The sequence below is a fragment of the Bolinopsis microptera genome, chromosome 11 (assembly GCF_026151205.1).
Source record: "Bolinopsis microptera isolate Bmic1 chromosome 11, MBARI_Bmic_1.0, whole genome shotgun sequence".
In the NCBI taxonomy this organism is placed as follows: Eukaryota; Metazoa; Ctenophora; class Tentaculata; order Lobata; family Bolinopsidae; genus Bolinopsis; species Bolinopsis microptera.
This window is the reverse complement of record NC_087082.1, coordinates 6,148,373-6,162,328: the sequence shown is the minus strand read 5'-3', so window position 1 is coordinate 6,162,328 and position 13,956 is coordinate 6,148,373. Positions and strand designations below refer to the sequence as shown.

Below are 13,956 nucleotides of genomic sequence, written 5' to 3'. Positions count from 1 at the left end.
GTGGTTTGTTCAAATGAATAAAGGTGTTTCCTTCGTATCAAACAAGCTTTTTTCCAAATTTGTTCCAGATATTGTTCTGCTGACAAATTGAACCGAAAGTTGAAAACTATCTTCTGAATAAAAACTGAAAGCATCAACATATTCAACAATATAATAACTTTAAATAACAAATATACGCAGAGGAAATGGCCATCATCTAAAGATCTAAGAAACAATAATAATTGGTCTAGAAAAAAGTACCGAAGTTAATCGTAATTCGTCACCAAAATATTCTAAATTGCCCACACGATGTGATAACCCTGTTAAAGCAACTTAACGAATCTCAACATAGGTGACATAGGCCGTAGCTTAGGTAACACCAATTCACTGAAAAGTTGAGAGAATATACTTCTTCACGAACAAGTGGTGACCGCACCATCATTTCACTTTACAATCTATATACATTGTACATTATAATTGTACATATATTATATAATTATACGTATATTAAAGACCTTTACCAAACTCCTAAAACCACGGTTACGGTAATCAGTTTACAAAATTCTGACCAAATGTCTGTATTTTCAAGATCCCATATGTAAAATTGGACCAAGTTTTGCAACAAGTGCGTTTACATCAGGATCGTTCAGCGCCTTCTTCTGGTGATACATTTCGAACTTAGCGTATTGTGCAGCAGCATGGGATTTGTCTCCGCTGTTGAACAACATTATTGCGTAGTTCAAATACCTGGGGAACAACATTATTGCGTAGTTCAAATACCTGGGGAACAACATTATTGCGTAGTTCAAATACCTTGGGAACAACATTATTGCGTAGTTCAACCACCTGGGGAACAATATTATTGCGTAGTTCAAATACCTGGGGAACAACATTATTGCGTAGTTCAACTACCTTGGGAACAACATTATTGCGTAGTTCAACTACCTGGGGAACAACATTATTGCGTAGTTCAACTACCTGGGGAACAACATTATTGCGTAGTTCAACTACCTGGGGAACAACATTATTGCGTAGTTCAAATACCTGGGGAACAACATTATTGCGTAGTTCAACTACCTGGGGAACAACATTATTGCGTAGTTCAACTACCTGGGGAACAACATTATTGCGTAGTTCAACTACCTGGGGAACAACATTATTGCGTAGTTCAACTACCTTGGGAACAACATTATTGCGTAGTTCAACTACCTGGGGAACAACATTATTGCGTAGTTCAACTACCTGGGGAACAACATTATTGCGTAGTTCAACTACCTGGGGAACAACATTATTGCGTAGTTCAACTACCTGGGGAACAACATTATTGCGTAGTTCAACTACCTGGGGAACAACATTATTGCGTAGTTCAACTACCTGGGGAGCAACATTATTGCGTAGTTCAACTACCTGGGGAACAACATTATTGCGTAGTTCAAATACCTGGGGAACAACATTATTGCGTAGTTCAACTACCTGGGGAACAACATTATTGCGTAGTTCAAATACCTGGGGAACAACATTATTGCGTAGTTCAAATACCTGGGGAACAACATTATTGCGTAGTTCAAATACCTGGGGAACAACATTATTGCGTAGTTCAACTACCTGGGGAACAACATTATTGCGTAGTTCAAATACCTGGGGAACAACATTATTGCGTAGTTCAACTACCTGGGGAACAACATTATTGCGTAGTTCAAATACCTGGGGAACAACATTATTGCGTAGTTCAACTACCTGGGGAACAACATTATTGCGTAGTTCAAATACCTGGGGAACAACATTATTGCGTAGTTCAAATACCTTGGGAACAACATTATTGCGTAGTTCAACTACCTGGGGAACAACATTATTGCGTAGTTCAAATACCTGGGGAACAACATTATTGTATAGTTCAAATACCTGGGGACTTTCTTAAGGGGATTTGAGGAGTTCAACAATTAAAACTCATATTTGATAAAGCATTTAATAACTATATTGATCCAAAACAGGACTACTGTATGAAAGTATGAATATGTTGAAATCTTCAATATATATAATATTATGTAACTGTAAAACACTAACGTCATAGAGTTGTCAGTCTCAATAGCTATGGCTTGTTCGTAAGCTTGCTTTGCATTGCTGGGGTCTTCTAAATGTGTTAGAGCAACTCCTGAAAATATAGACTCAGTCACTCGTACGTTCGTTTAAATAGTTTGTGTAACGTTTAACATCTCACCTGTTAATGTAGGGTTATATTCCACTGTCTAGGCCAACAACCCTTACAAACCACACCCATATTATCACATGTTCCTTCTCTAGTCTGCTGTCTATAACACACACACACACATGCGAGCTAGTGTTGACTTGGAAACACAGTACACTGTACACTGTCAACATTAACTGTCACACGATTAGTTACCTACCCACCCAGAAATCAGAAACCAAACTCATATAATGTCCCTGTGTTGTCAGAAATCGTGCACATCGAAGTGCACACTCAACTACTCCCTGTTACTAAAGTACCATCCAGAAATCAGAAACCATATGTCACTAAATGAGTTACAGTCGTACACTGTCAACATTAACCACTAACCACTGCAGTGGAGACACAAGACCACAATTAGTGTACTAGAAAGTCAGGGCTATAATAACCCTTGTGTCATTCTCACCATGGTTTGCTGGCCAACCCTACCCTTCAGTTACAAGTTACATTTCACACTTTAAAGTTATAATTTAACATAAAATAAAATTTAACATAAAATAAAATGTAACTTTTATTTAAATGTTGCTTTTTTGTTTAACGCTCACCCAGTAGCATGAAAAGTGGAGCAAACTTAGGTTTGAGGTTGATAGCAGCGCTAATGAAATGGAACGCACTGGCGTACTGGTGCATTGTCAAGTGCGCTAAACCTGGGAAATCAGTGTTGTTTAAGGGGGCCGGGGGGGGGGGGGGTTTTCATCAAAATTCTCTCGAAATTGATTTTATAGTTGCCCCCTTAAGAGTGTAACTAAAACTGCTGACTGATTCAGCTAGGTGGAGGACAGTTCTCATGAGAGGATACAGAATTATCACTTAATTTACCCGTTAATATCTGGTAATTTGTAATCATGCTGATACTTAATACTATATTATACTATATTAATTACTAATGGTAATCAAACGAATGAAGATAAGAGGAACCTAAGTTGTAGCAAGTTCTCCATTCAAAGGGGGACAAATAATGAGCTCTCTTCAAACAACTGATAGCAGCAACATACTTCTTCTTCCCGAAAAAACACATCCCTGTAATATTTAAACATGAACTGCCATTATATTGAAATGAAGAACACGACAAAAATTCTCTGTAAAAATTTTGAAATTATATTGTTATGCAAAGTGGTCCAGAATTATTAAATTTTATCATGTAACAGTGAAAATTAGGGTTTTTTAGTAACAGCCCTCCAAAATCTAGTGACAGTACCTACCTATGTTGTTCCACAGTGAATGTGACTCAGGAGTAACGGAGGTACCTAGACTACCTACCTATGTTGTTCCACAGTGCATGTGACTCAGGAGTAACGGAGGCAGCTACACGGTACTTGGTGAGCGCCACATCAAAGTCTCCGTGGTCCTGGATTATACTTCCAGCTCCCATTATTGCTTTAGTGTTCTGGGGGTCATACGTCATAGCGTTACCTGAAAACCACGTGTTAATCACGTGCTAAGTTGTTAGTCACGTGTTAAGTTGTTAGTCACGTGTTAAGCTGTTAGTCACGTGTTAAGCTGTTAGTCACTTGCTAAGTTGTTAGTCACGTGTTATTGATGTGTTTATAATATTGTCGTGATATCAAATTTTATCCTAGTAGATTATTTTATATAACTGCAAATCAGATAGTTGCACGGGTACGGCGAGAGACATGAGCTGCGTGATAAAAATCTGAAAATATCAAATAAATATACGAAAAGTACCCAGATGTTCGAAGGCCCGCTGTGTATCACCCATCTGTAGATACAATAAACCCAGTACCGACAAAAGCTCCGAGTTTTCTGGAAAGTTCTCCACTGCTTTCTTGTAGATTGCTAGAGCTCCGTCCTTGTCACCTGGGGGAGGCAGTGGGCTGGTAACTCGGGGGAGGCAGTGGGCTGGTAACCGGGGGGAAGCAGTGGGCTGGTAACTGGGGGGAGGCAGTGGGCTGGTAACTGGGGGGAGGCAGTGGGCTGGTAACCGGGGGGATGCAGTGGGCTGGTAACCGGGGGGAGGCAGAGGGCTGGTAACTGGGGGGAAGCAGTGGGCTGGTAACCGGGGGGAGGCAGTGGGCTGGTAACTGGGGGGAGGCAGTGGGCTGGTAACTTAGGGGAGGCAGTGGGCTGGTAACCGGGGGGAGGCAGTGGGCTGGTAACCGGGGGGAGGCAGAGGGCTGGTAACTGGGGGGAAGCAGTGGGCTGGTAACTGGGGGGAGGCAGTGGGCTGGTAACTGGGGCTCTGGGGGGAGGCAGTGGGCTGGTAAACTAAAATACACTTTCAAGAGCGAAAATACTAAATAGGTCACACTAAAATTATACTGAAATCACACACCAGTAATTTAGGCCTGCGTTGTAGTTGCGTCTTCAAAAGGCTTTGTAAGAGGTATAGTTTATTATTTATTATAGATTATTTCTGATAAGTTACAGTGTTACATCTTTAAATATAATATGGAAATGATTAAAAGTATGTTGTGATTCTCAAGTAGCCCGGTAAATTAGGATCGTTATTTGAGCATCCAAACACTGCATTCCAGGATCACACTGACAGGTGCAGCGTATATAGTGCATAATATATATTATTAGGACGCTGTGAAACTATCGGACTACGATAATTTCCACAAGAAACTCTCCGAATATGATTATTGGCTTGAACAATAGCTGCTGACCAAGCTACAAGCTGATTAAGGCTGAAGAATAATTATAAATGTTTGTAGATGCTACCAAACGTACAGTTCTTGAGATATCTTTCCACAAATAATTTTAGTGAGATACACAAGGTGTTGACGGAATATGAGAGTATTACTATTAGTGACCGTAGTTAACGTGTCAGTACAATTACTTAAATTATATGATAGTTGTTCTGTTGTGATACAATTAGTTTTCGTTGTTTCAGATTTATAGTACTTAATTGTAAACTTACTTGTACGAATTAAAGGTAAACAATCAAGTTATCCCGCTAAATGTAACCAAATAAACTTAGATGTAGTAACAAAATCTCAGCTTGTTTAAAGTTCTACCCAAATCATTTGGTCGCTACTTTGAGTAGATATATCTTTAAGAAGTTATTAAGTTATTTGGAAGTTATTCAGTTATTTAGAAGTTATTAAGTCATAATTTGAAGTGGCCGATATTTTACGAGAGGAACGTGACTTTGACTGCTTGATCCGAATAATGCACTTGTACTCATGTACTGAGTATTGACCGCTATTTTAAATGATTCTGAAAATATGTTCACTGAGTGTTTTTAGAATCAATTTATAATCTTGAGTGCAAATAGAGGGGGTGACGTTAGTAACTCTGAGAGAATATCTATTTTATGTATTGCTCCTTGCACTACTTCACTTGTGTCACTCAGTCATACATTTATTATTGATGCAATAATATGGCTTTCTGTTTTTGATCTTAGTATCATAATTGCTGTGTTGTAGATTTAATATTCGTGAAGTTGCAAATCAAATTAAATAAGATATACGATGCATGATTAGAACTACTCACTTTTTATCACCTAAATGAAAATGTTTTTACGTTTGACTTTGTAACCGACTCTAGAAAACAGGACGCACATTCTCTAGAAATTAAAGATCGAAAGTTGGAAACAAAGAGAATCGTGAAGCCTTTTATACGAAAAAAAAAGGTTAAACTTTACCGCCCAACATAATGATCATAATACGTAGAACAGTGTAAGAAAAATCACTCTAAAAACTAGTTTTTATAAAGGTTTCTGTTTCTGATAGACATGAGACATGTGCTCATATTTTGGTACATCATACTGTTTAATCTTATAACTATTTAAGCTTTTTATTTGGAATAATTCAGTAACTACAATGAAATTTTGATATTTAGTTATTTGTTTAAGGGACAGATTAGACTTAAGCGTTGTTTTTAACTATCTCTTGTTTAGAACTTTATTTAACAATTTAATTATAATTTGGTACACCATGATCATGTGTGTAACTATAGCTATAGATAGGAGATAAGAAGGCTGGTAAAGGAGGAAAGACGGCACTAACTTTACGTTGAGTAAAGTGAATATTAGATCATAGCAGAACAATAAAAGTGAGCGACAGAAAGATGATAAAAGTCACCTGATATTGTCTTAGCTTATGTTATGGTACCAGTTTTATCTTCCTTTTATATTACAAATTTCTTTATTTATTAGAAACCACGCCGAAGAACTAAATCACCACTGTAATATGAGTAGAAATGCTGTGACGTAGTAGATACGCGACACTGAAACCTGAACATTATCTGTAGCAGTGCAGTCGTGCAAGTTGTCTCAGTGATACAAAATTGCACGCTTAGGGAATTAAGGTTAAAGTTTTTTTGTTTGTTTTGAGAAGTTTATTTTTAGCAAAAATTGAGTAAATGATTTTTCTGATTTTCTGATGGTCACGACGTGACTTTCAGGGTACGGTGTCACGTGACTAGTTCACTACCAATGTGAACATAATCACGTGACACCGTGCCCTGAAATAATTAGGCCTGGTTGTCGGTCAGCGGTGACACTGGCTAGAGATAGATACAGGAGTTAGGTTTCCCTTAAGTACCCATTTTGCTAATAACACCGTATGCCATGTGTCCTCCAGCGAATTACAATTGTGATCGAATGACCAAAGTACCTACTTGACACTTTGATTTGCTAATTTGGCCACAGTTCAAGAGGTTGAGAAGAGTGATTCTGAGGTTCCTTCATCTAGCTTTATGGTTGCTGTCCTAGGACGTCCACTTAGGGGTGCTATTTTTAATCATTGCTTGAAGAATGGTGGTACTTTGAGGTGGTACTTAAGATAACCAACTTGGTGAATACCGCCCTAGAGGGGGGCGTGACACACACCCCTCCCTCCCCCCTCCTATAAGTATCGCTATTTTTATTAGGCTATCCTTCTTAGTATCACGATGTAAAATTCTAGTTACTTTTACTTCTAATCAAGTACACAACAGTCCATAAATACTCAATTGCAAGCAACTTTTAGCATTATTTATTATTATTAAGAAACTGTTTACACCATTAAAATATTCAAAACCCCTAAAAGAAATCAAGTCATCCTAAAATGGTGATCAGTATTCAGTACAGATCAAGACAGCTACAGTTAAAATTTGTTTCTCCAAGCAACTCTATCATCGGCTAATATCTTAAGCTTATTAAGATCATTCAAAGAGTTAAGTTTTAAACCTCTACAGGTCAAATCATTTACAATAATCTTGAACAAATTCTTACGATGCGCACCGACGCGCCCTTTACAGTTTGTTGTGACAGCAAACTTTAACGCTAATGCAGCGGGGGAGTCATCAGCACTACGCAAGATATGACCTAGGAGCTTCCACCTTGCTTTAGGGACACGATCTGATAGCTTTACTGAGTTACAGCTTAGGTATAAGTTTGCATTGGATATTGTTCCATGAGGCCAATAATTGCATTATTTAAAGGATCTTATTTCACAATTATTTGTTAATCCATGACCATTGGCTACCGGTGGGTCCGTGGTTAGCAACCTGTTTACTGTAATCAAAAAGGATGCTAATAACACACCTGTCTGACTAGTTCCTTAGCAGTGGACCTAGTCAGCTATTTTATTTCAGCCTATTTCTTCTTAAGTCTATTTTGTAATCGTCGTCCAGGATGTCGTGCCCCACAACTTAACGTCGTGCCCCACATTCCACAAGTTTGCGCACCAATCTCTCAGATACATTGTCCTCGTGACACAGAGCATCTGGCTCCTGTGCATTTTACCGCAAACTTTTGGGCTCCAGTAAAATTTAAGGTAATTGTTGAGGATTCAGATTGTAGGGCTAGGGATGTATGATTACCCTTAGAAAAGGACCCTTATGATTCGGACTCCTTCTTTCTTTCTTAATGGATTAAGTCAGTAACAGCTTGGTCTTTCTAGAAGGATCATTCGATTCAATTAAATACTTACCCATCGGCAAATAGGTCAAGGGGAATTTCTTACACAAATAAATGATGCCGCACACCATTTTTCCTTTTAATAAATTTTGATCGCATAAAACCTCGTTACCCTGAATATGCAAGGTACAGTGTACTAAGTAACTTTAGTGTACAAGATGCTGACCCCTTATAATTATATATTCAAAAGAGCTTACCACTTAAAGGATGTACGACGCCCAAAATTGCAATTCAATTTATAATGCAGTCCCTAATCAATCCCTCATTGATAAGTAAAAGTAAAATCCTATTGACTTCCTGGCTGTGCATGTGGGTGTCATGTTTTATTAAGAATCACACTTAGATAGTTAGATACACTGCCCGTCCCTCACTCCCTTAGTTACCGTTTGCTCATTCTCAATTTGTCTGTTTGTCTGCTTATCTGTCAGGAGTAATAAACGAATAATAAAGTTAAATAATAAATAATCAAACTGAAAATGTCAAATTGAGGCCCGAGGTACTTGTACACACGGTCGATAAGTGTAACGTTATTTTAAATTAACCTTTTACCTGTTGTCAATTTGAATTTCTTAACATTGGATGATTCCTGCAAGTTTTCACTAACAGCATAATATCTAATTATCTCAATAGGTTCAAGTCCCTGGTTCAAGTCCCTGGTTCAAGTCCCTGGTTCAAGTCCCTGGTTCAAGTCCCTGGTTCAAGTCCCTGGTTCAAGTCCCTGGTTCAAGTCCCTGGTTCAAGTCCCTGGTTCAAGTCCCTGGTTCAAGTCCCTGGTTCAAGTCCCTGGTTCAAGTCCCTGGTTCAAGTCCCTGGTTCAAGTCCCTGGTTCTAGTCCCTGGTTCTAGTCCCTGGTTCAAGTCCCTGGTTCAAGTCCCTGGTTCAAGTCCCTGGTTCAAGTCCCTGGTTCAAGTCCCTGGTTCAAGTCCCTGGTTCAAGTCCCTGGTTCAAGTCCCTGGTTCAAGTCCCTGGTTCAAGTCCTTGGTTCAAGTCCCTGGTTCAAGTCCCTGGTTCAAGTCCCTGGTTCAAGTCCCTGGTTCAAGTCTCTTGTACAAGTCCCTGGTTCAAGTCCCTGGTTCAAGTCTCTGGTTCAAGTCTCTGGTTCAAGTCTCTGGTTCAAGTCCCTGGTACAAGTCTCTGGTTCAAGTCCCTGGTTCAAGTCCCTGGTTCAAGTCCCTGCACAAGACTGCAAGAGCTCCTGCCACTAACCCAACTCCTTGGAATCTACACATCTATCTAACAAAGCATCATATTATCTTTAGTGTGACTCACCTGGGAACATGTCTGAGTTTGAAGAAACCGTGCCCGCTGCTGAGGACAGCTGGTTGTATATATTAGCGATATTGAGTGGGCTGATAGCCGCGATGGGTGTGATCAGCAATATTTTGTCACTTACTTACTTCATCACCAGACTGCCCACCAGAGATAATTCAACTGCTAGACTTTTTATGATGCTCAACATTTTCGATCTCCTGCTCTGCGTGTATTCCGCAATCATGATAATAATATGGGTACAGGTTTTGAACCTGGAAATGCCCGTGACATTTAAATTTTTTTGTATAATTTACCAAGTCGTACTGGCGAATCTTACCAGTTCTTTTACATGCTTAATTGCGGTAACAAGGATGGTAGATTTAATATGGCCTCTAAGTGTAGTAGAAAAACGACGGAGGGCAACAAATATCGCAATTGTTCTGTACAGTTTTTCTAATGTATGTCTCGCAATATTTCAGATGATCTATATTTCGAGCAAAGATCTGAGTAACACGTCACATGTGATTGTTCTCTGGACTATAGCAAGCATGATGACCAGCTTGTTCGTCATTGTTATTTTTTCTAACGTTTTATGCATATTGAAGCTGTACAAATCAAACCTACAAACAATGGCCAAAACGCGTCATGCCACAATCACAGTGGGTATCCTCTCAGTGATCTACTGCCTCTGTAACGTTGGGTTCATTGCTGATAGAATAAAATACGCAATCCACACACACCTGAGTGATAACCTGTTATCAGTTGTGTTTCACAGTATCCTTCTACCCCTCAACTCCGCATGCAACCCAGTGGTATATTTTGCAAGGAAATCTGAGATGAGATTGTACCTAAAAAACATGTGGAGAAAAACAAGGGGTGCACTAGGGTTTGACTTCGAGATGGCAGAACACTAGATATGGTGATATGTAGCATCAGATTGAATTTAATACGTTGTTTTCTTTACCAATGGATTAAGTGTACTTAACTTGATTTATGAATTTTGATTGTTATTGTGAATCTAGCGTTCGTGGACAATTGTCCGCGGACAGTTGTCCGCGGACAGTGGTCGGGCTATCTCGATACTGCCCTAATAACATAATTTAATTATTACCTCTTAATATATTCTCTTATTATATATGATCTCGTATAATATGTCATCTATACCTCTTCTTATTAAAGATAATAAGTAGTGAGAATTTTGAGTATAAGATTGATACTTAAAGTCTTCATAATTTTTCGTTATATGCTATAATCATGAAGAATATCCTCTTTCATCAATAATTGTTACAGTTCTATTTTGTGTGATTAAATATGTTCATTTCTTGTGATTCATTAATTTGACCCTTCTGCCATCAAATATGGTGGCTAAAAATTGCCCATAAAAGCACTTAAATAAAAACAATCTGTTTCATTACTCAAAGTAGTGTTTCAGACTAAATAGGTAAAATTTGGGAAGGTCTGTTAAAAAGTTAAAAGAGTTACCTCGTAAGATGTGCATTTTTCCTAGTTGAGAATAAGAGTGCTCTGTTTTCTGTACACCTAGAGCTTTCTTGAAACACCTAGAAAAGTAAAGAATGTGATGGAAGTTATGAAACTGAGCTAAAAACAATTATGTTATAAAACAAATTCAACTTCTCTCTAATGCATATTCATATCAAATTTGTAGATAAATCACTAGTTTAACAATCAACAGACAACAGTACATAGTTATTACATATTGACAGACTAGATGATATGCATGAAAGGTAAAGGTACATCTATCAACTAACTCTTCAGCCTTTGTGTAGTCATTGAGGTAAACCAGACAGACGCCCTGGTTATGGAGCAACTCTGGGTCCTGAGGTGAGAGTTTTGCTGCCTCAGCGTATATATCCAGGGCAGCTTTGTGTCTTCCTAGTAGGTACAGAGATCTTCCCACCTGTCATCATTAACAGTCGTTAAGATTTTTAGACCAATTTTCCGACTATTTTCTCAAAAAACGTAATATTGTTAGTTGAATCCAGAGTTTAGTTATCACTAAATTTGAGTGACTAATAATTATATTGATGAGATCAGGTATTTAACTCGCTGGACCTGTTTTAAATTTTCCAAGCTGTTAGGATTGAGCATGGCAGCTGCTTGGAAACTCTCCAAACTTTCCTGTATCATGGCTTCGTTTCTCTGTATCATACCCTGAACGTACAGTGCATACTCGCAGGTTCGCTCTGTCATCTCAATCTGTTCCTTGATAACCTGGTGTGAAATCATGCAAAGAGCCGCAATTTAATTTACAGGTGAATTAAAATGACATTTAAAACATTCCAAATTTATAATCAGTATTTCCACTGGTCTCCATTTGTAAGCTATACAATATACATTTCCCTGTCTGATACTTTACTTGACTATTTACATAAATTTGGTTGTTACCTGTTTACATTTCTCAAACTCTTTATTGATAAATAACATATGTATTAGCCAGTTGTTCTTCTCTATAATAGGTAACTGAAAATTTATGTGATTAAAGTATGAATATTTTAATTTGAAAACTTTTAGTACGACAGGTAGAATAACACTAAAATTTAGTGTTATTCTACCTGTCGTACTAAAAGTTTAATATAGATCAACAAACAGTTCAATTAAAGCAGATTTTCAAAAATCTTATGCTGAGAGCACAAACATCAGGAAGCTTGGCTTTGGGGAGAGGGGCAGGCTTGATTGGTTCCTGGGCTGCTACTTTAACATCCTCTTCATCGCTTTGCTCTCCGTACATGTCGTTGGTTGTTGGTTTTTCTGACATCTTTCCTAAATCACAAACATAGTGGCTGTAGTCCATATTGTATTGAAAAACCAATCACCTAGATTCCTAGTCTAATGTCTTTGTTAGATTTTATTTGAAACACCAACACAAATTGTGCTCCTAATAGGCCATATAGGCAGACGCTAGATTTCCATCAACTGCCTTTTAAAGATCAAGATATCCGATTATTCTACATCACAGCTTATTCCAAGTATTACTCAATCACAATGTGAATGCTTAGCAAAATTCGTTCGAAAATATGCATTGCCATTAATTCACAGTCCTTCTACTGATTATTTGCGTTATTCTTACCAGCTGATTAGATACGTTTCAATAAACAGACCTATCTGGCTGACTTGTCACAAACCGTGCGTTGACTTGGCAACTGTTAAATTCGAGATTGTTTTGCGTACTGTAACAATAATGAAATACTAAATTCATTGTTATTATGATCAAATGAATTTATATTTTGGAGTAATTATTGATGACAAATTAAGTTGGAAACCACACATACTATCTCTCAACAAAAAAACTAAGCAGTGCTTGTGGACGTATCTACCGTATTAAGAAATGCTTGCCAGAATCACTATATAAACAAATTTACCATTCTCTCTTTGAATCACATCTCGGGTTTGCTATTTCTGTCTGGGGAGGTATTCCTAACATCCAGTTAAAACCACTATTTATTACCCAAAAGAAATGTATAAGAATTCTATTCGGAGACCATAAAAGGTATGTAGACAAATGAAAAACATGTGCTAGAGTTAGACCATTTGGCTCCCAACGTTAGGATTACGATTTTTATGTTAAGGAGTCTACCAAACCTCTATTTGCAAAACATGAATTACTAGCTGTAGAGAACCTGTATAGACTACGTTGCCTAATGGAATTTTTAAAGATAATTAAGACAAGAGTACCAATTTCACTGTACTCTTTGTTCACCATATATCGCATAGGAAAGACAATATGTTAATCACACCTTCTCCAACTAAACAATTTATCTATAAATCAGTGTGGCTGTGGAATGAGTTTTGTAAAATTGACAATCAATTTTAAATCAAAATTTATTAAGGATCTGACTACAGACTAGCGATCAACGTTCCCCGTAGCTCACTAAGCATCTGGATGGATAATTAGCACACAAGGATAAACTGACCTTTAAACATGACCACCAGCTATACCACGTAACCATAGCTCCGAAATAAATAAATTGCTCTACATAGAAACATCTGGCCTGATCCTATCACATTGTGGTCCCCAGGGGTTCGGTAAAGCCCTTACAGGCAACTGGGTCCTTTTACCAGCCACAATAAAATTTGTCATGCCAGTACTGCCATAAACTGTAACCAACTATTTAAAAATTAGATATCTTTTGCTAAATTTTAAATTTTAAGTCATAGAGCAATCTTCTTAATTTTAAAATTTTTAAGAATAATATTTTACCCTAACTATGATGTGGTGGCATTTCATACTTAACTAAATTTCAACTTTGAAAGTAAATAGATTATTAGTGACAACAAAATTATAGTTTAAGACATCCATTCTGCATTGTGATTCCAATATTAGAATTTATGATATGTATTGATTGAATAATTGGTAATAAATTTAACTTTTGTATTAACCCTTCGGGGCTTGCGTGACCCTTATCATAGAACTGGTTTTCAGGACTGGCAGTCTGACCTATTGCCTTGCCAGCATAGGTGTACTTATATAGTTTTCATGGTTCAGTTGCATAGTAGTGTCCGAATTGCACTGATTCTAGCCCGAGTAGTGTTCGAAAGGGCGCCCTGTTTTGACATACCTCCTGAGCCGGTACTCATTTCCTCTCTGAGCTAGCTA

General features: G+C 37.9%; 1 protein-coding gene across 1 annotated transcript; it reads right to left on the bottom strand.

Moving 5' to 3' along the window:
• On the bottom strand, window positions 1–12,184 carry LOC134823053 (Bardet-Biedl syndrome 4 protein-like). The gene is made up of 11 exons (XM_063834402.1): window positions 11,998–12,184; window positions 11,748–11,822; window positions 11,415–11,573; window positions 11,111–11,259; window positions 10,824–10,900; window positions 3,911–4,042; window positions 3,485–3,637; window positions 3,143–3,244; window positions 2,770–2,871; window positions 2,044–2,131; window positions 1–726 (listed from the first exon to the last, which is right to left on the bottom strand). Exons 1-11 carry the CDS (start codon window positions 12,151–12,153, stop codon window positions 564–566), a joined length of 1,356 nt encoding a protein of 451 aa, XP_063690472.1. The 5' UTR covers window positions 12,154–12,184; the 3' UTR covers window positions 1–563.
• Window positions 12,185–13,956: the final 1,772 nt, after the last annotated feature.